The sequence below is a fragment of the Mustela nigripes genome, chromosome 10 (assembly GCF_022355385.1).
Source record: "Mustela nigripes isolate SB6536 chromosome 10, MUSNIG.SB6536, whole genome shotgun sequence".
Lineage (NCBI taxonomy): Eukaryota > Metazoa > Chordata > Mammalia > Carnivora > Mustelidae > Mustela > Mustela nigripes.
In genome coordinates this window covers 4,074,444-4,100,324 of record NC_081566.1, presented here as the reverse complement: position 1 = coordinate 4,100,324, position 25,881 = coordinate 4,074,444, and the positions used below count along the sequence as shown (strand labels likewise).

At 48.2% G+C, this 25,881-nt stretch overlaps 1 protein-coding gene and 1 long non-coding RNA gene across 3 annotated transcripts in view; one reads left to right on the top strand and one right to left on the bottom strand.

The window, feature by feature from the left end:
• DNM3 (dynamin 3) overlaps positions 1 to 25,881 on the bottom strand; it is a 540,277-nt gene that overhangs the window by 3,780 nt on the left and 510,616 nt on the right. The window contains exons 18-20 of one of the 2 annotated variants that reach the window (XM_059412461.1): positions 24,113 to 24,339; positions 23,176 to 23,421; positions 1,083 to 5,982 (exon numbers count right to left, since the gene is read on the bottom strand). In XM_059412461.1, coding sequence (XP_059268444.1) covers positions 5,913 to 5,982; positions 23,176 to 23,421; positions 24,113 to 24,339 — 543 coding nt within the window. In that variant the 3' untranslated portion in view covers positions 1,083 to 5,912. Of the gene's footprint in view, positions 1 to 1,082; positions 5,983 to 23,175; positions 23,422 to 24,112; positions 24,340 to 25,881 lie in introns of those variants that run through there. The other variant, XM_059412462.1, reaches the window with a different exon arrangement.
• On the top strand, positions 15,174 to 18,078 carry LOC132026044 (uncharacterized). Its single transcript, XR_009406745.1, has 2 exons — positions 15,174 to 17,372; positions 17,626 to 18,078. It is a non-coding gene; the product is annotated as an uncharacterized LOC132026044 (long non-coding RNA).

Below are 25,881 nucleotides of genomic sequence, written 5' to 3'. Positions count from 1 at the left end.
CCCCCCCCCCCCCCCCCCCCAACACAACACAAGTGTACAGCAGGATTCTCCTCCTCTTTTGGTAAAAAGCTTCCTTTGGATGCATTAATGGCTTCAGTCATGGAAGATGTTGTGATATGAAGAAGAAATTACAACAGGAAAACAGGAGTTAATACAACAGCCTTTGCAATTCATCTCTTCCCAGTGAATGTATCCTGAACACAGGCAAAGTAAACCAGCCTTCTCTTCCCATTCGCTTCTTGGCTCCTGCTTGTGGATGGACGGCTCAATCTGGGACTACGTACATTGGTAAGGGACCTGTCATCAAAACTCTGTAATAGAGTCTTTCTCTGTGTTCTGGAAACTGAGGACAAGGATGTGTATAGCTACTGTGTAGCACTCTACTCTTCCATTTTCTTACTATTGGGGAAACTAAAGGGGTAACTTCTCCCTTTGATGCCCAATGAGTGTATGAAGGCCAACAGTTGAGTCAAGAGCTCGACTGCTTTAAGAAATGCCTTCTGTGGACCTGACATGGGGGCAGAGTGTCCTTACTCCCTCTGCTTCCCAGGGTTTTTCATGAACACTTCCTCTTCGGTGGCAAAACAAGACGGGGCCTCTTGTCAGTTGTCACACTGTACCCTCCAACTGGCTAAGGCTTGTGCCCTTTTGAAACCTAGTCCAACACGGAGTTTGAATCAGAAATGAAATCTCTCCTCTCTCCTGTCTTTGATTTGTCCAATTTGTTCCCTTTAAAAATCTTATCCTCGGGCGCCTGGGTGGCTCAGTGGGTTAACGCCTCTGCCTTCGGCTCGGGTCGTGATTCCAGGGTCCTGGGATCGAGCCCCACATCAGGCTCTCTCCTCAGCAGGGAGCCTGTTTCTTCCTCTCTCTCTGCCTGTGATCTCTGTCGAATGAATAAATAAAATCTTAAAAAAAAAAAATCTTGTTCTCCCTCAAATTAATGACAGTAATGCCAAATGCTATTATTCCCCATTTTGGTAATTCTGGGCCAATTTTATAAGAATTCAGAAGTCTCAGATCTTACTGATATGCGCAGGTATGACCCAAATATATTATACAAGAACGAAAAAGTGGGGGAGTCCTTCAAATGTTACCATTTATTTCAGGTTCAGAAATACAGCTTCACATTTTCACAATAGGTACATGTGACCTTCAAGAATGGTACAGGCTTAAGGAACTTTCTTCAAAAATTCCATTCACAGAGTCCATCCATATATCAGCATTAAGAAATCCTGAAAGTGCCAAGAAGACAGTGGAGAATATTCTGGCTCAAATTTATTAAAGAATCAACAGAGAAGGTAAGACTTTGCTTCTACACATGGCTTCTTCATAAAAAAGCAAAAGGGGAATTTGATTCAGAAAAGTGAGAAAAAAGAAACATAGATGAGCAAAGCAACATGGAGGCTGTGCACGGGAAATTAAACACAAGTCACGGTGAAATTTCTAGTTGAGAGGAATCTTTTTTTTTTTTTTTTTTAAATCAAACTGGCAGCAGACAGTCCAAGAGGTCAACAGAGTAAATTTTTTGTCATATTTTTTGAAAACATTACACAATGAGCAAAGTTTAAGGAATTCAGAGGGTAAAAAATTAAGAAGAAATGAATGCCTTGAGCTGAGCCATGTGTGAAACCCCAGACCAGAGAGGTGAGAAGTCTCACCGGTATACCAGTATGAACAGATCTTAAGACAAACAGGAGACTCTTCCTTGAGTTTCCTCTCTCGCTCTCACACATACACACATTCTTACACATAAAATACACAACTAGCAATGCATATGCTACACATGCTTCAAAATACTCTGAAGGTTTCACAATACAGAGCACCACATGATTTTAAGCATACCAAGTGGATGGGAGGACTTAAGATTATCTAGGAGACACATCGAAACTTCTAAGAAAGAAGTGAGTGATCTAGTGAACTAATCACGTATTTTTCTACAGTTGTCTAGCATTCTTCATGTTAAACTCTGAGCTCACAGCTAGCAGTCCTCTTGGTGAAGCAGATATAAAACTCAACCTGAGTCTTACATCTTCTCTCCTTTGACTGGATTCCACAGTACAGAGACCTCCTATTTAGGTCGTATTCTCAATGTTAAGGACATAACTGTCAATTTCAAGTCCTTATCTTGTTTGCCAAGTGAGAAATGTTTACCTGAAACGAGGGATGAATGACCTACCACTGAGGTATTAAGTAACAACTTCTCTGCATGTTTAGCAAATTTACTCAGAAGAGCCCACTCTTTTTATTACATTTCAGTATCCCTCCACTTTATATTTTGACATTTACTGTGGAGGAAAAAAATGACTGTGTAGACCAATTTAAGCTTTTTAAGATTCAGCTCAGCAGTCCAGGAATCATTTATAATTCCAATCAGAGTTCTTAGAAATGGGTTTCCTGATCTTCTGCTATGTTTGGCAAAGGGCATTTCTCCTTAGATAAGCAGTGCTGTGGACCTAGGTTCAAATGTCTGTGGATGTTGTGGATGTTGTCATGGTAATTCTGGGCATTGTGCCTATCCTGGAAGAAATTTTGGAGACCTCACATATGTTATCATGGTTCTATGAACCTCTGTTACGTATTATAGCAGACTCTCCAGAGTGAGCTCTTGAATTAACACAGTTTAAAAAATATATTCATACCCCCCCACACAAAGCACATGTATACATAAATATTTACACCCACACGTAGCATATATACACAATGCACGCACAATCACACATGCTTGTGGCATTTTAACAAGGGTTTTTAAACCTACCTATCCAAAGGGGCACCAAAAACACATGTACTTACAGAAATGCATTTCCCATGTATATACTGTATACACAGACACATGCGTTGCAAATATGTTTGTACACAGGAAACGTCAACATTTATCACATACTGGTATTAGGTCCCATTTCATATTTGAGAATTATGGCTACAGTCTATACTAAAAAATCATAAAATTAATCTATATGACTACATTTAAATTCTAAGTTTAGAAGGCTTACAGTTCTATCACAGGAACTGGTTTCATCATCATGTTTTGGAACAGAACGAGTTTGTTGCTGAACAAGTAGGCAATTGGCTAATAAACAGGCCCTACTGCTTTTCTGTGTTACAAAAGTCAGCTAAAAGCAACATTCAGAAGAGTAATCTTGGTAGATGACTTCTGGAAATGCAATATATCTGCTCTAAATTGATACTATTTCAAGAATCTGTCCACAGTTGAGTAAACAGTTATTCCAACTAGTCAATAAGCATGCAAGTGACAAGAAGTGACATACCTATCAAACAGGATACACAGTGAATTTTTCCAAATCCTAAAGATACCGTATGTTTTATTTAGCTAAACATCGGTCGTGTAGACAGCATCAGAGCGGTCGGTTAGGAGGAAGCTACTCAAAAGATGAGAGTTGGTACGGGAAACTCTTAGCTCCTGAAGCTACATTCCCACCTTAGGGCCTGGCGTGAACAACGCACTTCACACACATCTTAGAGCTTCTGACTTCGTTCACCTGGACATCTCCTTTTAGCAGGATGCAAACCCTTTGCGAAATGGTGTTAAAACTAATCCTAGTACTGCGGCAAACAAAGTATTCTCCAACATGCTTCTGGAATTCCAGGGGAGGCTGGGTTCTGTTAGACATAACTGAGAAGAGGTAAGAGAACAAAAATGTGCCTACAAACAGAGACAAGCGGGGCAGTGGAACTGCAGGCTTATAATCCAAGAGCAAAAGCCAGAGACGACAAATGCTATGGTTTACGACTACAGAAGATCAGTGGAAAGAAAGTTGGAAAAACATCTCCAATTTTCTTTGACATGGTTTGTGCTGATCTAAGAACACACCAGTGGTTATCCACAATATTTTCCTTTGACAGAAGGAAATTTTTGAAATACAGCAAAATGCAAAACCACGTTTAGCACAGAGCCAAACCCTGAAGTCTATAATCCTCTAGCTGCCTGTTTTAGAGAATTCAAAGGAAGAAGCAAAGGGATTCCGAAAGAGGGAGCTTTATGAAAAGATCTCGCAGGTCATCTTGTTTTACTGTGGACATTTACGTAACACGCTTCCGTTTCGCTGCAGCACCGTTTTTAAAAACACATTACATATTTAGCACATCTGTTCCATTCACAAAGAGTTAAGAATTTTTTCAAATGAGGGGGAGAAAAAAGATAAGAGAAGATTCAGGCTGGTGACTTGGGGTGGTGGTCTTTACAGAATCACTTGTAAATTAAAAGTGGAAAAGTTCTTTTTGTAAACTCGTAGTCTCTGATGGCTGCCTATTACAAGTGGGGTAGCTGTAGCCCCTTAGAATAACTTCGAAACAATGCCATTCCGCTTGGCAAGTTCTCTTTTTAATAATGGCTGAAGGTTTTTCCTTCATGCTTTATGGGTGTCTGCTTTGGGCATAAAGTACACAGGAAATTAAAGCTGAGTGAACATACAAATCACGTTTTCTGCTTTCAAAGGGAGACATTTCAGTTGGTGAAACCTGATTTACTTCTGTGGAATATGAAATAGTGTCCTGGGACGCCGCCGTTCAGTGAGGACTTGCTGTCTGCGAACAGTCAGCAGACAGCACTCCACTCGGCTTCTGGCTGTTTCCTACATGCTGATCACCTGGTCCTACTTCGTCTACAGCTCAGCCTCGGGACTGAACTATTAACCCCCAGGCTAACCCGATTTTGTAAATTTTTGCAGTGTTAGCATTTGTGAGGTTGCTTTAGATCTCAGCGTCTTAGTTCCATCTTTTGGAACGACCTGTGCAGAGACTCTGAGGTACAGCTGTAGAGCGTGAGCTCCTGCACCGGAAGCACGGCATCCCTCACGAAACGACTTTTAGTTTCATTCCAGGGCCCCCTTTAAAAACGGCCATCCCAGAGCAAGGCTCAAGATGCATTAAGCAAGCCTAGAATGGATGGAAAGTTCGTTAAACCGGCTTTAAAGGTAGGATGAATTCTTACACGAGGGAATTACAAATAGCTGGGAAAGAGAAAAACTTGCTCCAGCCACATAAATAAGTCCACTACAGTTCGTGTCACAGTGGAGATAGCCACGTCTACATCTCCATCGGTGTGGGATGTTAAATATTTCCCATGTCAGCCTTCACCGTAACCTACGGGGAGGTGAATATATGTGTGAATAAAGAAATTAGGTATTTCCAGACACTTTAGAGATGTGACATTTTGCTTCTTCCTTGAACTCTGAACCTAACTAGCCAAATCTTCTGACCGACTACCAGAAAATTAAGCTTTGATTCGCTGTTGAATATGCTTCGAGCATGAAGCAAAACACATCAGGATGAGGAGAAGCTCTCTAGAGCAAGCAATGCGTTAACTTTTCCTCTGCAAACTACCTGTGCTTCTGGAAAAGTCTATTCTTAAGGAATCCTAATTTAAAAAAAAAATCACTTCCTAGCAGTCCTATGAAATAAAGAGAAAGGAAAGCGGATCTAAATAGGTCATTAGAGTAGGAGGGAACATTCATGATAGACAACATAATTTCTATCAGCCAAAACAGAATGTGGGAAAGTAAATACACGTATGGCTTAGGTCTAAGCCCACCGTCTCAAAGCTCTCAAGAATTACACTTAATGGGCTACCTGGTGGGTAACCTAGGAACTTGTCCAAAGCAAATTTCAAATATATGCCAGGGTAGGCAAACGGTCTTTCAAAATATAGGGCTGTTAGACAGACCTACCCTTGGTCAGTACAACATCTAAAGCCTCGAAGGGTCAGCAGTTTTCCAGAGTCAAACTCCGAAGGTCTGAGACACCGTGAGCGGCGACGAGGAGTGATGAATGCGTTAGTTAAACGGGCTACTTGCCTACTGATGTCCGCGCATGCGACTACTCATGATTTACTGATCAAGTGTGTTGCCTTCACATAATTCATTAGTAATTAATTGCCAGGCCAGACACTTCGTTTAGTCTAACAGGGAGGATTCTAGTGGACGGATTATAGTGGGACGAGTTGGTGATGGGGGTGGTCTCCGGCTAGAAAGAGAGAAAGAGAAAGGTAAAGAAACAAGTCGAATATCCAGCAGAAGGTCGCCCCAGAGACCCGGAGCGCCAGCACACACATGCCCATGCGGGGACAGGCCAGCAGCGGCGGTTGCCCTCGGCCCTGGTTCTGACACCGTCACCTGTCAGCTAGCATTTGGAGACAAAAATGAAGGATTTTGTCAAATGCAAATCTTTCTCAAAATAGAAGCTGCCCCTCCCAATACTAAAACAAACAAAACCCCCAAATCATTTGAAAGCCCATCTGAAGGTGGGCCCTGCCTTTCTCAGCCAACAGAGATGGGTACGGGGGAGCCGGGTCACGCGCCGGCCGCTCCAGGCACGTGCGAGGGATGGTAGGCCTCAGAGAATGATGCTCGTTGAGTTTTTAGTTCCCTTCATATAATATCCTTCCTCTTTTCTTCTTACTGTTACAGTGTTATCACTTCTCATTGCCTTCAGCAGTAGCTTCCGCCAGTGTGTTCTGTATTTTACTTCTAATTTGCAGGGCCCTGGAAGCCGGAGGATCCGGGTTTGGGAGTTCTCCGCGGGAAGGGAAACAAGGCCCCGGAGGAGTATTGCTTGCTTTCTGGTTGGTCACGTTTCCGAGAGCCGAGGGGGCCGAATCCACAAACTCTGGTGTGAACTAGACGTGACATCACCGACAATGCTCTTTTTGTCCTGAACCCCTCCGTTAACTTCCCAGTGTGTTAGGAACTTGTGTGTGTGTGTGTGTGTGTGTGTGTGTGTGTGTGTGTGTGGATCTGCTTTCATAGGTAGTTCCTTGGGGAGTAATTTTTATAACCAACCAAATTCAACAAGTTGTACAAATCATAACAACCTTCCTTTTTGAAAAAACTCTCCCAGTGACTGTCTCAGAACAATCCCTTTTGGAAGTACAATCATGTTGGGGAATTTTTTTCTGTACCGTAAACACTAACATGATTAAATCAAATGTCCCTTCTCAGGTATGGAGAAATGAAGATAGAAAAATTAAAGAAAACAATTACAAAATGTTAAAAAAAATCCCAACGCCACAAAAACTAGACAGTCAAGGAAAAATCAATGAGAAAGAGGTCTTGTTGATTAATGGTACAAGTATGGGCCACTTAGGTACAAACTCATAGATATTAGAGTTCCTTTTGGCCCCGCACCTGAAAGATATCCAAGAGGCTTTAGAGGAAAGGTTTCCTGGGGGTGGGGGTTAAATTCCAATTTAACCCCTTCTGCTACGCTCGGTACTAGATGGGCACTTTAAGAAAGTCTAAGTGACTTTAAGTGACTGACATACTTCAGCGGCAGAGTAACCAAACTAAGCTATCAATACCGGTCATTAAATTTGAAAAGACAAAGAAGTCCTCTTTTTGGAGCAAGTCTGCTGGCTGCTGTGACTACCTGAACTGTTTTGGCTGTTTCCTACCGGGAAGGATCCTCCCGAGTTCATTTTACTTGTGACCGTGCAGCAGCCCTGTCCTTCCGCTAGCTCCGGCTCATCTTCATTGAACGTGGCCACATTTATTTAGCTTATGTCCTGAGTCTTGCACCTGCATCATCTTCTCCTTTGCTGTGAAGTTTCTAGAAGCCGGAGGTCACGCCCACTGAACCTGTCTCCTACGTGCAGTCAGGTGCTCTGTGCTGTTTCGTTCATCCGTGAGAAGTGCTCTCCCTCCTTTAAGACTCACACTAGTGAAGTCTTCCCTTCCCTCATCTTGACGCGGCTGCTTCGGAAGCATCTCAGCATGTCTGTTACAGGCATCACGCTGAACCCTAGTTAGGGTTATAGGGTTATCTCCACTGATGAGGAATGGGCTGTGTCTTACTCATTGTCCTGTTCTTGCCGGGGGTGCTTATCGTTCGGCCACGGAACAACCGAACACGGACAACTGAATAAAGTTACTCCTAGAAGCAGAAGCAACTGCTAAGCGCTTGTGGTACTCACTGATCTTGACATTACGTTCTAACTATTACGACATCTTTAAAATATGCCCAGTTTCAGGTTAAAGTAACCCATACATGTACTCAGTCATTAAAAATCCTGAAAGATACCACCCCTTTTGGAAAAAATGAGTATCACTTCATTTTTAAGACAATAAAATGCTACTAGAAAGCACTTCAGGAAGAGCATTAAGTTGTTCGGTGTCATTTTCTTAACAAGCGGTGCTGTTTGCCAGCCTCGACACAAGGAGCACATTTAGTTTCCTGTTGGCGTTCATTTCATTGGTCTAGTTCCTGACCATTCGAAGAGTTTCCAAAGACATTCACATCATAAGACAGTTTGTTTTGGGCAAAGCAAAGTTATTTGTTTGGTACCAAATTTTCCTCAGTTGCTTCGTTTAGGGATGGGCTGCACGAAGGAACCTGTTCCGGTGAAACGGAGCGTCTCGCATCACTCAGTGTTTCCTGAAACCCAGTGTGGCGCGGGGCAGTGTGCGGGGCAGTGCGCAGCGACAGTTGCAGAGCCGCGTTTCTGCTTCCAAAGCGAAGGGGGAGCCGGTGCACGCGTCGCTGCAGGACGGGGCTCTCATCGTGTTCTGGACAATGACAATTTTTGCGAGAATCCAAAGCTCACCCGGGGTGGGTGGCGTTGAAGGCGAGAAATGGACTTTCCTGATAAGAGCGGGGAGCACCTTACTTGCCTCCGTCTTTCAATTCTCTTCGAAGAACGGAAGAACTAAAATTTCATCTGTTCTAGAACGCTTTGGGTGAGCTGGTTCTGAGTATTCATGGTGTGAGGCCAATCTTAGGGGTTGAGAATATATATGTGTGTATATATATATATATATAGAGAGAGAACACACAAGAGAATTCTGTAGGGCCAGTGGCTTGTGGGGTGCACCAGCCGGGCGGGAGGTGGTGGGAACGACCATCGCTCTAGTCCCTGGCTGCCAGGCAGCACGGCCCTGTTGAAAGGGCTTGCTTGCTCTTTCCGCCTCTCTCTGCCCTTATTCCTTGTCAGGGTGGGAGGCGGGACTTATGAGCCTGGTAAACGTGTGAGCCACACTGGGTCTGTGTAGCGCAGTCCGCAGTCTCCCTACTTTTCCCTGTTGACACCGAAATTTCCTGACTCCCGGTCCAGGACTCTTTCTGTTGGACAGTTACAGTAGCGTGCTCGAGGCAGCGGTTCTCAAATTGGATTGTGCAACAGAATTCCCTGCCGGGCTTGTTAAAACTCAGATTGCCGGGCACCACACGGAGTTTCTAATAGGGTGAGACACTTCTAGCAAGTTCCCAGACACTGCTGATGCTGCGGGTCCTGGGACCAAGCTTTGAAAACCATTGTTCTAAGGCATAATAAGTGATTCTCATCTTGCTTTATTAGCAGCTCCATTCACTTGCCAGATACAGTACGAGCAGGAAGAGGAAGTACTGGAAAAAAAGTCTCAAGAAGAAGGAAGAAACGGTTGTAGAAGTACTTTGATACGTTTGGGAATTAGACTTAAGCATGAGTCAGATCAGTTTTAGGTTTATTTCGTAAAGACCAAGATACTGTAATATTCTTGTTAATCATCACCAGAAAAATAACTACTTGCTTAGGGAAGCTTGTACTTGCTTCTGAAAATGGCAGTTAAGTGTAGAAAGGAAGCATCTATACACACGATTCCAAATTCTCATCTCTGGAGAGGGTATGACTGAAGTCCAATCTAATCAGCTAGGTAAACCCCTCCCTCCCACACCCACAAAAAAGAAAAAAGAAAATCCTCCAAAAAGATAGAATGATTCTAGAGGAATGATATCTGCCTACCAGGGTAGTTTTGCACAAAAAAGGATATTCAATAGGCTTCTCTTGAACTGCAAGTTCTACTTATTAAATATAATCCAGGCTTTAAAATACATCTGTCTCAAAAATTCAATTTATGCATAATTACATGTTGCATGTAATTACATGTAGGATGATGGGAGAGTCCTGCATGCCATGTTTCTAGAGGCCACAAGGGTCTGATAGCAACTGGCCCAACTTGTTTATCTTATTGATGAAACCGGTAAAAATAAAATTTTTCTCTTAAAGAAGGGTTTTGTGTACCAAAGCACAGGAAGTAAGGTTACAGCTGGCGAATTTCTTAGAAAAACAGAAAATAGAACTAAAACAAAAACTGCTTCTGAGTTTTCTCAAATCACGCAGAGCATCTGCGCCGTGGGCTGTGCTGGTCTTGTTTTTAAAGCAGCCCCGGGCAAGAGGGTCGCCGGCGGCATTGCTGAGCTGGGCTGGGGGGCTGCCCAGCGTACGTCCCTCTCGGGAACTGTAATACCTTGTTTCTCCCCATCCTCTTGAATTACTAAGGCATGTAGGTGTAGTTTATCATCCGAGTGACATAAACTTCCTGTGAACCCAGATTATTCCTCCTCCTGCTTGTAATCTGTCATGGCACCTGCAGGGGGCACTGTGCCCCCCCTCCCCCCACACCCCGCCCGTGGCTCGGTGTGCAAGAAGGCAGACGCCCAAGCACAGGTCAGGGGCACACCTCCGAGTGAAAGGGAAGGGCCGCTGACGGACACCGGGCCTGTCCGTCGCAGGTGCCCGCGCTGGCAGCCGTGCGGACCCAGCCTTCTGAACACAGTCGAGCTTGTGCCCAGCTGCTGCTTCTGAGCCTTTATTAACGAGACCGATTTTACTTATCTACAAGCTATGAGGCCAAGTTTTAAAAAACGCTACAGCGGTCAGGACATTGTCCACATGGAAGATAATAGTTCGTAATTTATTATTAAAACTACTATAGGCTGCCCTCCAGCATATTTTTGGCCTTTTCAGCTTTAGTAACAAAAGGAGCCAATACTGTCCAAGAACAGTTTACAGTAGATGCTGGAAAGAACACAGAACTTGGAGTCCTTTAAGTGACTCTCGTCCATTCTCTAGTACGATTCGTGCTGGCTCTAGATACTAGAGCCAGCGTTTCTTTCCCCTGTGAAAATGAACCCGTGATTTTATAACGTATGTCACCGGGAAAGTATGAACCAGTTGATAGACTCTGAAGTCAGAACAGAAGGGGAAAATGGTCCCCAACTGTTGTTCGCTGAAACAAACATCTAATATCCTGTACGAATTAGTCCCTGAGCGGAATGGTAACATAATCCCCCTCGCCACATTTTCTTTACGTAATCTTAAATACCGGACTTGGATTTCACCCCGAGGGATGGGACAGATGTGCCCATTTCTGTGGCTGCAGCTACAAGGCAGCCTGAAGGAGGGCTTAACTCTGCTCAGTTGGTGATTTGTAAAAAAGAATTTTACAGTAGCATTCAGCCACGCAAGCTTCTCAGTAGACCAGAACGAGAAAGTGTCTGTGTTTAGGTTGTTTCTCCAAATACACTAAATATTGGGCTAATTCCAAAATAAATTGTGATTAAGCACTGCACATCAACTCATTTTGTATTATTTCATTCCCTCAATAAGCCCCGTTCACGTGCTACGCACGGGATTAAGAGTCCGATGTACAGAGACCTGATCCCTGCCCAGGAGCTTCTACTGGCGATGGGGAAAGAGACCAGTAAACCGTGCCGACAGCGCGGAAGATGGTGTACGGGACGGTGTCTCAGCTTCGGGGGGCCCTGGAGTCTTAGCCTGGGTTGGGGGAAGGGTTAGGAGGACTTGGGGAGGTTACAAGGACTTCTAGAATATACGACAAGTTGAGGGGACTGGCAGTCCAGAAACGGGGACTAGTACGTGTGAAGGAGAGCAAGCTAGAGAAAGTCCTGTCCCTTTGAGAAACGAGCCTCGTCTGGTTCTGTATCGCACGTGTCACAGTGATCTGTTTTGCTCTGAGTCCTGATGCATAACACGGGTAACTTACAGGCTTTGGAGTTAAGTTAAAATAGGATTCCTAAAAAGCACTGCTTTTGAGATTTTTAAAAAGGCTGTAGCCTCCGTACTACCGATCACCGCCAACAGATGCGCGGGCTGGAGGGAAAGTCGGAAGGCCCGGCACAGCAGCAGAGGGTGAAGAGAAATACGAGGGGAGAAAACCGGAGAGCGAGAAAGGACGTGGCTTGAAAAGAGCTCTAGGTGCACGTGGCCCCTGAGTGACTTTGGCAGGGTCCCTTCCCGTGACCCCCCATTTCTCTCCCTTCCTCTCTCTCCCCTCCCTCCCTCCCTCCCTGCTCTCTCTCCCTCTCTCTTTTGAGCACCCCCCAGAGAGATCTCCAAGAACTTACATGATGCAGAGACCTCGTCCCACTGGCGTTGCTGGGGCACAACTATTTCTAAGCCTCTTCGTCGTCTTCCGTCCTCCGCTGCCTGCCCCTCTCCTCATTCCCACCCCAGGCACCGGGGCAGGGGTTGGCCCGGGCCGCCATTTGGGGGAAGGAGGAGAGCTCGGGAAGGAGGTGCTAAGAGCCAGCGCCTGGGAGAGGCAAACGTCTCCTTCTGAGATGCACATTCTGTTGTCATCTCAAGTCCGCGAGAAGGAGAGAAGCAGCCAGGCTGGGGAGGAAGAAGGCAACACTTTGAATCTCTGTGGAGAACTGTCACATTCATTTCTGGCTTAGAAAGACAAAAGACTTTGTGCCCCCCTCTGTTAGAGAGCAGGGGCCTGGCAGGCAGAAGGATCCGGCCGGGGGCCTCCCCTCAGACAGGGCAAACAGGGAACTAGAAAAATTGATGGAGAAGTTCACTTTCTAAGTCCTTTTATTTTAGTGACAGCGACAGAGCACGAGGAATTTGAAGACTCAGAGAAGATTTATGTTGCACCGACGTTTCATATCACCTGACCGTGACACCTGGTCAGTTCAAAGGCCCATTTTTAAATGTCCCATGGGATACTTTTCTGGTCACTTCTGTCTGTCCAAGGGGCAGAAGTGGAGACAAAGAGCTAGCAGTTACTAATTACAACCCCAGGGATTAAAAAAGAAAAAAATCCAGCAGGAGGAGCTCTAACCTGCCTTAGAGCTCAAATTTTTAAAATCACAACCGTTGAACTCAGAGGCAAACAGAGCAGTGGTTGTGCCTCGCAAGCGGCTGTGGCTGTGACCAAACACGTGACCGCGTCCCAGTAAAGGCTCCGCGCGCAGCCGGGGATGAGCTGCCGGGGCTGAAGGGCCAGCGAAGGGCCAGCATGTCCCCCTGCACGAGCCTCCTCGTCCTCACACAGCTAAGCTGGGACTGGCTCTGCGGTGCCTGCTAGCACCAAAGAGGGAGCAAAAGGCCGATTTCTAGGCAAGTCTAGAAGTAAGTCTCTTCCTCTCAAAGGGTCCTACTGTTTCTACACTAGACTTCGACACTTGCTCAAACACTGCATTTAAAAATGGAATTTTTATCCGTGGTGGACGGCACTGCAAACGCTCCCCAGTGTTCCATCGCCCTCACTCGGTGGCTTGATGGGCTTCTAAAATGAGGGAAATGCTGCATTCGTAAAAATTGGTGCTAAAAGGGCAAGGAATCGTATGTCCCCTGGGCCATGTAAAGAGTCTGCAGAAGGAATTACAGCTTTCTAACACACACACGTGCACACACACACACACACACACACACCCCCAACTGGAGCACAAAGAATTCACTCAGGAACACTGAGAAGTAGATGAATCCAACAGTTATGGGATTTGGGGGGTGAGCCTTTCCATTCTGGACAGTGTTGTGGGAGTGGGCATACGAGATGGTCAGAATTACTTAACCTGAAGGAAACTTTCAACCAATCCCCTTTAATCTTTTGCCAATGAGAAGTCAAACTTTTTGTTTTACACCTTAATGGTATGCCCACATTTTAAATTTTTATACAAGCTTCTACAGAAACTTTAACTAGACCAATTCAGACCAAAAGTCACTAAATAAAGCTAGTCTAGACGGAAAAATCTATGAAAACCATATGTCTTTTAGGCATCTGTCTTACAAAAACTGCCATCATCCTGGAGAAATAGTTCACAAACTACGCTCTTAGGAAAACTGCTGTAATGACCACGGGGACTGTGCTTGAGAAGACAGCTTGCTTGGGGGAAGTCAAGCCAAAATGTTTACCAGTGAAAGGCTCACATTTCTACATACGTCTGTCCGTAAACATCATTGAAGGGACAAATTTATATTTGCATCACTTATATTTCCATGATCTTAGAAGGGATCAGAAAGTTTTGTTCCTCCACACGCCTACGGAATGCTAGACCAAGGCGTTTTAAAGCCCCCCTGTTCTCACTCACAGAAGACTGTTTTGGATAATGTTGTACGTGGATGAGGCCCAAGAAGCAGAACATTTTCTTCTGATTATTTCCCTGCTGGCCTGCCAGACACAGCAAGGAGCCCGGTGTCCGACACAAGTAACTACGGGAAGACCCCCCTGGATGACCGGACGGAGGGCCCCGCTGGGAGACAAGGGCAATCAGGACTAGGGTCGAAAACGAGTGCCAGGCGAATGCAGCAGAGACACGTTCTCAAACCTTGCTTTTCTGATTGAATCTCGCTCTCTGAACTGGAGACAGGGTCAGGGCTACCTTCATTATTCCGGCCACATATTTTTATATCCCAGAATGCACATTGAAGAAGTAGCATGAAATCCACAGGAAAAAGAATAGAAAAGCAAATGTTAATGATCAAAATCATAACATTTGCACTGAAAGCTGAGCAGCCTGTGGAGATTATGAGAGTATTTATAGGTCGCAAAGACTCGTTGTGACCCTCGAGGATATGTTCTTCTTGCTCAACAGGGAAGGGGGCTTTGGAAGACCATAACAAAGGCTGTTGGCACGAGTGCCCCGTTGTGTTATGCTGTCACCTCGAGAGCTGGGAATGCACAACAGAGGTCGAATGGCTACATCTGGGGAAGAGGTCCTGGGTGGGAGGGTCGAGCATAGTATAAAAGAAGGAAATCTGTACGACGTAGCCAGTCATACAGCAACGTTTTAAGCACAGGGAAAGACACTACTACAACACGTCCAGTCAAAGCTACTGTGCTTTAAAATGAGTTTTCAATATACTTATTTAATTTTCAAGTCCTAAGATGGTAATGAGATAATTTAGTGTTTGAAATATTAAAGCAAATCAAGCCGTCACATCAGCATCCCTCATTACCGATTCCTAAACTGAACTATAGGGCATTTAAGTAACTCAGTCACAGTCCGCTGATGAGTCACGGGGCTTCTGTGGTCCATTAACTTCAGTCTTGCGTCTGCCAATACTACTATTGTCGAGCTGAACTGACAAGTTTGCTTTCTTTCAAATAATATGTGTTGCATGGATTTTATTTTGACTCTAGACCCAGATATGTGGAGGGAAATTACTGCAGTGGTTTCTCTAGTTAACACATTCACTAATGTTTCCTTAATTTTCCACCCCAAGAGGCAATAATTAAGGTAGATTTTGCCTCACATGAAGTTTTATTATTTTAGTCATTAAAATATTTTCCAACACTACGAAGAAGCAAAAAGAAATTCTAGTTGTTTTAAAAGTAAGTAGACATTTTCCTCAGGTTTTATGGCTTTTCCTCCCTGGATGGTGGTCGCAAGGTGGAGCCGGGTGTAGACTTTGTGGCAAAGCCCCTTGAGTGTGATGCTGAGGGCAGAATTATTCGAGGGAAAAATTTCATTCACTCTTAAAACTGGCCTCAAGAAAAATCCTAATATAAACTTAAAAAAATCCACATGTACAGAATATATCACATATAAACATCTGCTTCACGGTGAAATCTTTTCATTTTAGACTTTCTGAGCTGCAAAACACCTTTCTCATCTACCCTCCTAAGAGGTCTCATTCTGGGTCAATGTGATATAGATGGACCAAGATAAACGTAGATCCTGCTGCCTCGCAGAAATCAGAAACTAAAAACAGGTAACATGTACATGGTGGAGACAACTGGTGTATTTGATTGTAAAATACAATCATTTCCCAGATCACTGGCAAAACCACCGAGGCCTTCTCATACCTCTCACTTCCTCTGGGTTCTTGAAACTGCCACAGAAGCCTGGGGTCTCCCGTGTGGCGCATCTAGTCTGTGCGTCTGTCTCTAGGCTCATGTGTCTCCCTCTCCACCAACTTCTCAGCCCTTCCACAAGAAAACCAGGCGTGGGATGGAGCTTGTGTCTAAATTTCATATTAACTTGCCCGTTTACTGGGTTTCAGTATTTACACGGCATCCTATTTTTCAGCTTTTAGGCTAATCCCAGTGGGGGAAATGTCAGCCGTGTGAAGATGTGGGACTCTCCTTGTGTCGGGGCGACCGAGGTCAAGAAGGCCCAGCCTTGCCACGGGCGGGGAGAGAAGGAGTTTTGCTATCTATCATTTTGATGGACCATTTTTTCCTGATCCTCGGAGGGAACGTGTTCTTTCTACAGTTCACGTGAGCTGATGAGTTCGGCTGGAACCCGGGAATGGACATGTCCTAGTGTGTATGGGAATCATTAAAAAAATAATCCCAGAAATTAGAGCACTTGCTATTTGTGGTTTTGCCTATCATGTGGCTCTGATGCCTGAAAAGCAGCCAAAAGGAAAGAATGGATGATGCCACGATGCGGCTTCCTGAGTACCTTGTGGTTTCAGACTTTGCCCCAGGTCGGAATTCTAGTTTTGAGCAGAGCTGCCAAGTGACCTAAACTCTCACCCAAATGCAGGTGATGTGGCGTCAGGACACCTGCGGATTCTCTCCAACCAGGGCCCTGCCAGCACCGAGGCCTCTTCCCCCGCACTTAAAAATACCGGCCAGACCAGAAGTGTGATACTCTTTTGGCAACAGCATTAAGTCAGCCACATGGACTTCATTTGGCAACTAAAGGGTGTGAATACGTGTTCAGATTGCGAGGCTCCCCCGGACAATGGTTACAATATGTTGGCTCAAGCGAGCTAATGGATTTCAGTGTTGGGCGTTTAAAAATTCTGTGTTCAAGCAGCAATCACGTTATGACGAGCTGCCAGCTCGACCCTGCTCTCCTTCCTCGTGCTGCTGGAGGGAAGCACGGAGGGCACGTTCTGAGTGAAAGATGCAGCATTTGCAATTTCATGTCTAATTTCCTGGCTGTTTATCTGCCGAAGCAACCCCAGGAAGCTCAATTTCGCTTCTAATCTTTCAGAGGAGCTGATAAGCGAGAGGGAAGGAAGCGCCCCAGCTCCTCCGAGCTACGGATCTCCGAAGTTGCTGGAAAACCTGCGGCACGAAACTCTCCGCCCGAGAAGCTTTCCCTGTAACACCCGCCTCCTCTCACGGTGAAGGAGACAAAGGGGCGGTGGCGAGAGAGGACTAGCTCGCCTGTGTCTGTCTGCTTACACTGGGCGGGCTTCCATTCTCTTAGCTTTTCCTTTCTTTGGGTTTCTTTTCCCTTTTGAGCTGACATCAACTCGTATATAGGAACATTCAGCAGATTCCAACTGGTGACAGTTTGCTGCTGCCTGGCCACAGGGAGAAGAATCTGTGTGTTTCTCACTGGTCAGTGGCTCTCGGGCCAGACTCCCACCTTGGCCGTCTTCCTGCATCAGTCGGGTGAGACCCGGGGCAGGGCTGGGTATCCTGAAGCTCAGAGAGCCTTTCCCTGCAATGGCTGAAGCTTTGCAGTTTAGAGCCCAGAGAGAACAGTGACAGAGCTATTTGCTCGCGTCTGTCACGGGACGTGGAGGCAGTTGGATCTGGTTAACTCAGTGCCAGCCAGCCCTGGGCTAACAGAGGCGTGTTGTTCGGGTTCCTGGGGCCCCGCCGCCCGTCTGCAGCTCTGATGCTCGTACCCTGTCTCCTCTAGATCTTCCTTATGTTCCTTTCCCTTTGATCCTCCTTCGGCCTCGGATATTTGGAAAAGGAAGATAAGGGACACACTGAAAACAGAAAGACGATCTGAAGTCTGCCTTGACGCATGTGCAGAAGTGTGACCTCCCAAGTGTGACCTCCAGAACACTCGCAGTTCTGTCCCTGGGCCTCCCTGGAACAGACCGCCAGTCACTGTGAACTGCGGCAGGATGAAGATGTTTGTGTAAAGTAGACTCGAGTTCTCTAGACCCAAGGAGGAAACCACCAGACTAATTTTACCTTCACTTAAACCAGACTGAAACCAAGACTCAAGAATGAAAAACCTTGTCATTAACCATCCATTCACCTCAGTGAGATATTATGTTACAACCAGAATCATTGTGGAATTCGAATGATTTTGATGGGATATTTAACCAGGGGCTTAAATTAAATTGAATATTTTCTCTAGTGAACAGTCTATGGTCAAATTTCTGTTTTCATTAAATTATATGAAGCGTCATATTCTCAACTCATGTTGAACCTGCAACACATCACTAATTACATCTGGGATTTCAGTAACAAATGTTGTGACACAGCGGCCTCATGAAATGCCTAAAATGCTAAGAATCGGAACACCTCAAAGTTGTTTCCATTCTTGGCATTTAGACTTAAAAAAAAGAAAAAGAAAAAAAAAAAACTTTGCTTGACTTTTAAATCAGTTGCTAAAAATAAAAACTGTTTCCCTGAAAAATCAGAATACCTAATCACAAATTTGTTTTTTAAAGGGGAAGGACAGCAAGGAAAAAAAAAAAAAAAAAACCTCATGGCCGAAATCAGAAGTCACAAGATGCATTCATCATGTGCCCAAATGACACTCAGTTGCTACAGGAAGTCACATGCTTAGTGGGCTCTTGAGGGAGTAAGTCAGGACGTTTCCAGGACATGATTTCAGGAGAATCAGACACACAGGCTAGTCACAAAAGTCGCTTAGTTGTCCGTGTACCCTGAACCCATGACTTCAAGACTCAGCAGCTTCATGCTTCACGGCACCGACCCTTCATGTGAGGGACACAAAGACACACTTATAAGAATCGTGGGTTTGTCCTTACTCAAAATTTGGGGGACTGGCTGAAAAACAAAACAAAACAAGGAGACCTTATCCCTCAGTGAAAGGGATTCTGCGTTACTGTCAACTAGAGCAACATACAAAATATGACAGAGCACAGCAGTGTATCGGGGCAAACATCTCAAACAAGATCCCACTGTAAAGAGAACCAAATGGCTTTTACCTCCTTAAAGAGACCCCGAGTGCACCAGCCACCTTTCCCACAGAGGGATGTCTGAGCCTCTCGCCACGTCGGGTCCGCAGGAAACGGCTGGGAGCGCGGGGCTGCGAGGAGATTCCCCGGTGCCACGGCACGTCGGGGGCAATGTACGGCTGGGGCGGGCATCCGTGGGAACCTGTGAGAGTCTCCAGGACGCTCCGGGCTGCCCGAGCCGTGAGGGATGGAAGCTTCGCCACGGGGTCACCAGAGAGGCTTTCTGTGGAGCATTTCTTGGTTTCCATCTTGTGTTTCTGTCATGTGCATGGCTGGAGTAAAGGCCAAATCCCAGCCTGTGATTCAGTTTTGCCATTTTTAGAAGACACCGTCAGACTTGGTGACAAGGGTGGTTAAAAAAAGTGCTTCAGGTTTTCAGTATGTATTTTTTTTTACAGTAGAGGACTGAGTGATGAGGTAAATGAAGTCTGCGTTTCGTTGGATAGAGACCCTTCCACCCTTATCCCCTCCTGACTGTTGCAAAATAGCTTAGTCCAAGGAAAGGGGAGAAGACAAATGAGTCAAATAATGTCAGAATCGGCTGTTGCCAGGAAAAACACACGCTGATTCAGTTAATTTGTTCTGTTAATGTCAAAGGCTGTGATTCCCAATTAGCTAATTTTAAGAAGCTGTAACCGAAAATAGCTACATCAGCCCTAAAGTTAATATTTGATGAAGATTAGGATCTTCAAGTGAGACCGGGGCCCCCAGCGAGGTGGTGGTATCTGTTTAAGATCAGCTGGCCAGACGGGAACGCAGCCGGCGGGGGGCTTCACGCCGGCCTTAGCCCTTCGGAGAAGCTGAGTGGGGCGAGAGGGGAGGGGGCGAGCCAAAGACTCTGGCAACAGAAAATGTTCCCCGAGCAGATTCGCGTACACTCCACGCGCTAACGACAGAAGCATTCCTATTGGGGAGACTCTTCGGGATAGAGATGCTCCCCAGCTCAGGTGGAACCAATTAGAGCAGGCATGTCGTGGTCAGCATTTCCAGCTCCCTCGCTGGAAGGCTCCATGTGCAGAAACCAGCACGGCCTGAGCAGCTGAGAAAAGCTGGGCCAAAAGTGACTCCACCCGCCCCTCTCCTTCCTCTTCCTTTACATTGGAATGGAAAGATGTAATAATAAAATTACATTTTTTTAAAAAAACCCAGAATGCTCCTGGTTTCCGTCCAGTTGCAAGTGTTTTCATTGTATTTGAATAGGGTTAAAGGGAAGGTATACATGCTCCGAAATGTCAAAATCATCACTTGCTAATGAAGTCGCAAATTATCCGGAAGAAAATTATGTACAGGCACATGCCAAACAGCAGAATATTTTGCCTCTAAAAGTTCAGTTATTGCCTTTGTAATATTAAAGCCCAACAGGGAGTCGGCGGGACAGGGCTTGTTCTGTCCTGTCACCTTACGAGTTTCTGGTTTCAGATAAAAGAGGAGAAAGGGCCCTTAAGAAAGTAAAGACCTGGGGGAAAAAAAAAATCAAACTTCCTTCTCGGAAAGCTATGGGTTGTTTTCCTGGAGATGATGGATAATGGCATTTTGACTTTTTTTTTAGTTTTTAATAGAGAAAATGGAGGCAAATCACAGGGGGAAAAGAGAATATTTAAACAAACAGGACAAGGTGAAGTTTCAACAAGACCTTCCCTCCGTTTTTCTTTTTCCATCTTTGCTTCTCTTTTTCTTTCTTTCCTTCTCTTGCTTTTTCTTTTTTTTTTTTTCTTTCTTTCTTTCTTTCTTTTTTTTTTTTTTTTTTTGAAATCTTAAACTCCATTTCTGGCTTGCATTTGGTAGGATTCCTGCTCTGGCTTTTATTAAAAACAGACTTTATGTGGTCAGAATTCTTCATCTAAAGCTAAACTTTAATAGGCATAAGGATCCTGACAGCGTCTCTCTCGGTCTCTCTCAGGTGACACCCCCCAGCCCCCCAGAGGGGTTTCCCTCCCATCGCGCTGAACTGGCACTGAAACTTGAAGGCTCAGCACAAAAACCAACTTCCCTCTTGTACTCTGAAGTCTCATTTCTGTTTTACATTTGACACTCTTTGCAAGGCCACGGCAAGTTAGGTCTGGCTCCAAGTGGAGAATATTCTCGAAATTCTGAATCACGTAACCGGTGTCCAACACAGACGCATTAAGCCTGGCGGTTGCGCTTCTCTAGGGTGAGCCCCCGGTTCCCGGGCTGCCCGCTCGCCTCCGAGCGTGAGCTCGGAAATACCAAGGGCGACTCCGTCCCGCTTACCCAACCAGCTTCGCATTCAGCGGTGGCTCCGGGGGTACAGACAAGCCAGCTTAACCCAAACCAAGAGGCGAAGCAGCCAAGCGAGCAAAGACATGCACGTCCATTCCCGGGAGCAGCACCCCAGGTTCCTCGGGTTCCTTCTCGTAGCGAAACAGACGGAGGAGCGGATCTCAAGGCTCGTGGGCGGGACCCCAGGCCGCCCACTCTCCTGCCCTCCCGCGTGGCCTCCAGACCCTCCTGGCACGACGGCAGGCCCGGTCCCAGCCAGCCGGAGGCTTCCCGAGGCGACAAGCTGATCGTGCGGCGCCGAGGCTCGACACCGACGTTTCTTTCTCTCCTGGAAGGGAAGCTCTCCGCGGCGTCGCGGCGCAGCGGTTCCCAAGCGGAAGGAGGTTGCTCAGCCCGCGCCCCCCGCCCCCGCACTGGCGACGTCGGGACACCGTCGGGCGTCCCGACTGGGGGTGTGACTGGCTCCGGCGGCCACAGGCCCGGGCTGCTAAGTGCACTACAGCGCGAGGCCGGCTCCCCACGACAGAGCTGGCGGAGGGCCAGGCTTAGGAGCCGGGGACTGCGGTCGGGGCACCGGGGTCTGGGTGCGGGGGACTGAAGCCCACTCCGCTACGGTCCGGCTGGGCAGCCTCGGGCGAGCGGTCTGCACCTCTGGGCCTGCCCCGTCAAATGCACGATCCCCGTCCTTCCGGGTCGTGGCAGCAGGACGCGGCCGCGGCCGGACAGCACCCAGGCCGCCGCCTCGCGTGCCCCGAGGGCACCGGAGCAGCAGCCCTTGCTCTGACCGTCACCCCTAGACATCTAGGTCCGCTTCAGGTAATCTGCAAGCGGAACCTTACTTTCCAGGGACAAAAACTCCGAACTGAGAGGACAGACACCCGTCTGGTCAGGACCAAAGTGACGACAGCCCTAGCAGCCCCGGGGCCATGAGGCTGTCGGGCCCGGCCCCGGCGACGGGCCACCGTCCGGTCCCGTCCCAGGCGGGAGCCCCGCGCGCCGAGTCGGACGAGCCGGGCAAGGTCCGTCTGCGGCGAACCGGGCCTCCCGCTCCTCCTGCCCTGCTCGCCCTCCGCCGCCGCCCTGCGGGGCCCGTCTCAGACGCCCCTTCCCTGCGGCGCCCCGACAGCCCCGAGCGCAGAGCGCAGGCTCCGGCGGCAGTGCGAGGGGACGCAGGGTCACGAGTGCGGGAGTCCCTCGTCCTCCGTGGTCCCCGCGCAGCGAGGTTTTCCTTCGTAAGCCCGATACTCGGATCGTCCGAGCGGGGTTTTCTAAAAAACTTAAATTTCTGTACCAGCTAGTTTCCTTTCCTTTTAGAATTTCCGGTGCGGAGACAAAACCTCCTAAATCCGTCTATTCTCAAATCTCTACGCGCGCATCGTCCGTCCCGGACTGGGGACGTCGGAGGGTGCGGACGGCTTCGGCCGCGGTCTGCGCCCCGGTCTGCGTCCCGCCCCGCTCCGCCCCGAGTCCGCTTCCGCTTCCGGCTCGCACGTGCCGGGCGACCTGGCGGCGGGCGTGGCGCCTGCGGTGCAGGGTCTGCACACGGCCCACAGCACGCCGCACACCGTCCGCCCTTTCTCTAACCGCGCGCCGTCGGCGTCCACACTGGCCGCAGCGTGACGGTTCGGGGCGCACGGCTGCCGTCCCCGCGGCGAGGCGGGGCTCTGGCCCCCGCGCAGGCGACGCCTCAGCCCGGGCCTCCCACGACCCGCGGTGTGGCCTGCGCTGACCCGCCCCGGCTCCGCGGGGTCACGCGGGCGGCCGCGCAGACTCCGCACTCCCTGGCCCCGCTGACTTTGTGCCGGTTGACACAGGAGGGTCTGGACCACGTCCCGGTTTTTAATCGTGTCCCAGGCCCCGCGGTTTCCCACGACACGCGCCGCCCGGGCGACAACCGCAAAGGCGCGCGGTGGTGTCTCCGCGGGTTTCTTTCCCAGATAAGCTCCGTCTGTTTCGCTCGAGAGAGACCCCGAGAGACCCCACGCGGCGGCCGGCAGGACACTCACCTGGGGACGCTGGGCGGGGCCCTCGTGGGCCGGGAGGGCACCTGCGGGGGGGCGCCCCCGAACCAGTCGCCGCCGCCGCTGCCGGGGAAGGGGGGCAGCGGGCCGGGCCTGAAGGGCACCGGGGGCGCCCCCGAGTGGGGTCCGGGGGAGGGCACGGCGGGCGCGGGCCCCCGGCCGGATGCAGGCCGGGCGAGCGGAGCGCCGGGCGTCGGCCGCCTCTGGGTGGTGGGGCTCGGAGGGGGGGACCTGCGGACAGAGCAGGGCAGTGTCGGTCCGACGCGTCCGCGGACGGATGTTGCCTGACTTCCGGGCTGCTCCGCACAAATCCTCCCTTTTGGGGGGCACTTGGGGTCCGTGTCAGGAACGTTGGAAAGTGTAAGGGGGGCCGTGCCTGACTGGGCTCCTCACCTCCAGGCGGGGGGTGTGAGCCCCAGCGTGGGTTAGAGATTACTGAAATGAATTTTTTTTTTCATTTAAACCTTTCAAAAAGGTATAGAGGGTAAATGGCGAGAAGGAAGTTCCCCTCCCCCGACGCTCCACGCTGTGGAGACAGCCAGTGGTGGTTTCGGGCGCGTCCCGCCCGCTGTGCTGTCTGCGCTATTCCCGCTGCAGAACACGCTCCACAGCATATACTTTTATTTTGTGGGTGCCTCTTACAATACAACGTTCTACGACTTCCTCTTTTAGAGCCTCCCATGAACTCGACCCTTCGTTTCAGTATAGAGCGGGCCTCGCCGTTCTGAGGCCCGTGTCAGGCCACGGGAAGGACGTGTGGGGCTCGTTTCCGAAGGGACCGCCGGACCTGCCCTTCCGCTCCCGGACGCAAACCCCTGTTCTCCTCTGCACTCCTCAGGCTCAGGGCGGCTTAGGGAAGCTCACTCAGCAAACGGTACTGGACGAGCCCGGCAGGCCTCGGGGGGCCGGGGCGTTTTCCTACCTGCGGGAGTGCTGTATCCAGGAGTCATCCACGGGGGGCGGCGCGGGGGTGAACGTGGTGGCCGTGTTGATGTCGCCGATGATCCCAAGGGCTTCCTTCAGCGCTTGGTACATGCGAAGCATCTCGTCCCGGCGCTGAGCCTGCTCCGCGGACTCCTCCATCAGCGTGTTCTGGTCCTCGGAGGAGTACAGCTGGGCCAGGAGCTCGGAGTTTATGAAATCTTTAACCTGCCGGGTCACCACAGAAAGTAAGAACGGGAACACGGGAGCGGTCGGATGGCATCAACCGGCTCGGGGCCTGCGGACCAGGTCCTCAGCGTCCCCTCGGGGAAAAGGTATGTGACACACAAGATGGACGCGGTGTCCACGTCTGTTTACACTTATCTTCTTCACTTCCTCCCTCCCCGTCCTGGGCACCAGCGCAGGAGCGCTCTTGCCCTGCCTCATGGTCGTGGACGGAAAGAAACCTTGATTAGCTGGAAGAGGACTAAACCCTGCCGTCCCCAGCACAGGGCCTGCTGGCTCCGCCGGCATTTCCTCATTGCTGTCTGAGGCTGCTTGGCCCGGAGATGAGGGCAGGTTCGTGCACATAAGCAGCACTATTTTCAACAGAAAACAAGGATTTAAAGAAACCTAGGTAATAGCCCAAGTTATCCAACCCTTGGTATTCCCAATTGTTTACCTCGCTTTTACCAAAATCACTGGAATACTATTAAGATCCTGGGTTTCAAGGTCAACTCAAAAGTGGAATGAGCACCCATAAGTGAATTTTTATTAAATACAGAAACTTCGATAATCATGCAAGTTGATTTACAACACCGCCCCCAAAACAGGAGGGATATACTCTCAACTTTCTAGACATTTACAATGGAACTACTTAACAGTAATGAGGACTCACAGGAGTTTCCAAAGTTAACAGATACATGAAAACAGACGGAAGTAGGAACAAGGTGTAGGAGTCTTCGGGGAGGGGCGGTCTGTAGCAGGATGAGGAGGGAGAGGATTCACACACTGCACAGCATGGAGGGAGGAAGTCCCAGCCACTGTATCTCATCAAATCGAAGATACCAGGAATTTTAATCCGCACCATTTTATGAGCCACCAAACAAGAGAAAACAGCATGAATTAAACTGTGACAGAATGCCAAGATGCCATAGAGTGTGACAGGCATCTTCATGGCAGAACAAGTGAACGTGGGAATCAATGAAAGACGGTGTGTCCCACGCACATTCGCAAGTTATCGGACTGGATTCTCACCACGTCCGTATGCAATCTGTTACGATCCCGGTTTTACAGAGGAAGAAACTGAAGTTCAGACTGTTCAGTAACTTGCCCAAAGTCACATAGCATTAAGGTGAACCCCAAGTCTTTGGGCTCAAGGTCTAGTGCTCCTTCCATTACCTCCTTACCCGACTTTGAGCGCTCAGCAAAGACATGCTTGTGTCTGAGCATCATGACTGTGGAGTGGTATTCCAAGAATGCTGGTTAACTTAGCCTACAAAAATAAACCAACTTGGAATTTCAGTTTCTCTGTTAAATGAGACTCATACTTATCTAGAGCCACTGGCTCTTTTTAAGAAAGACCAAAGGCCAGCATATTTAATTGTCACAAATTCAGGCAGACAGCAGCACAGCTGTGAGAGGCTGGGTTGTAGTGAACTATGTAACCAAGAGATGACAAGACTCGAAAACACATAGCTTTATTATTTGTTAAAGGTATCCCACTAAGTGAATAATTCTACTGATCAGGAAATTCAGCTAAATCACAGC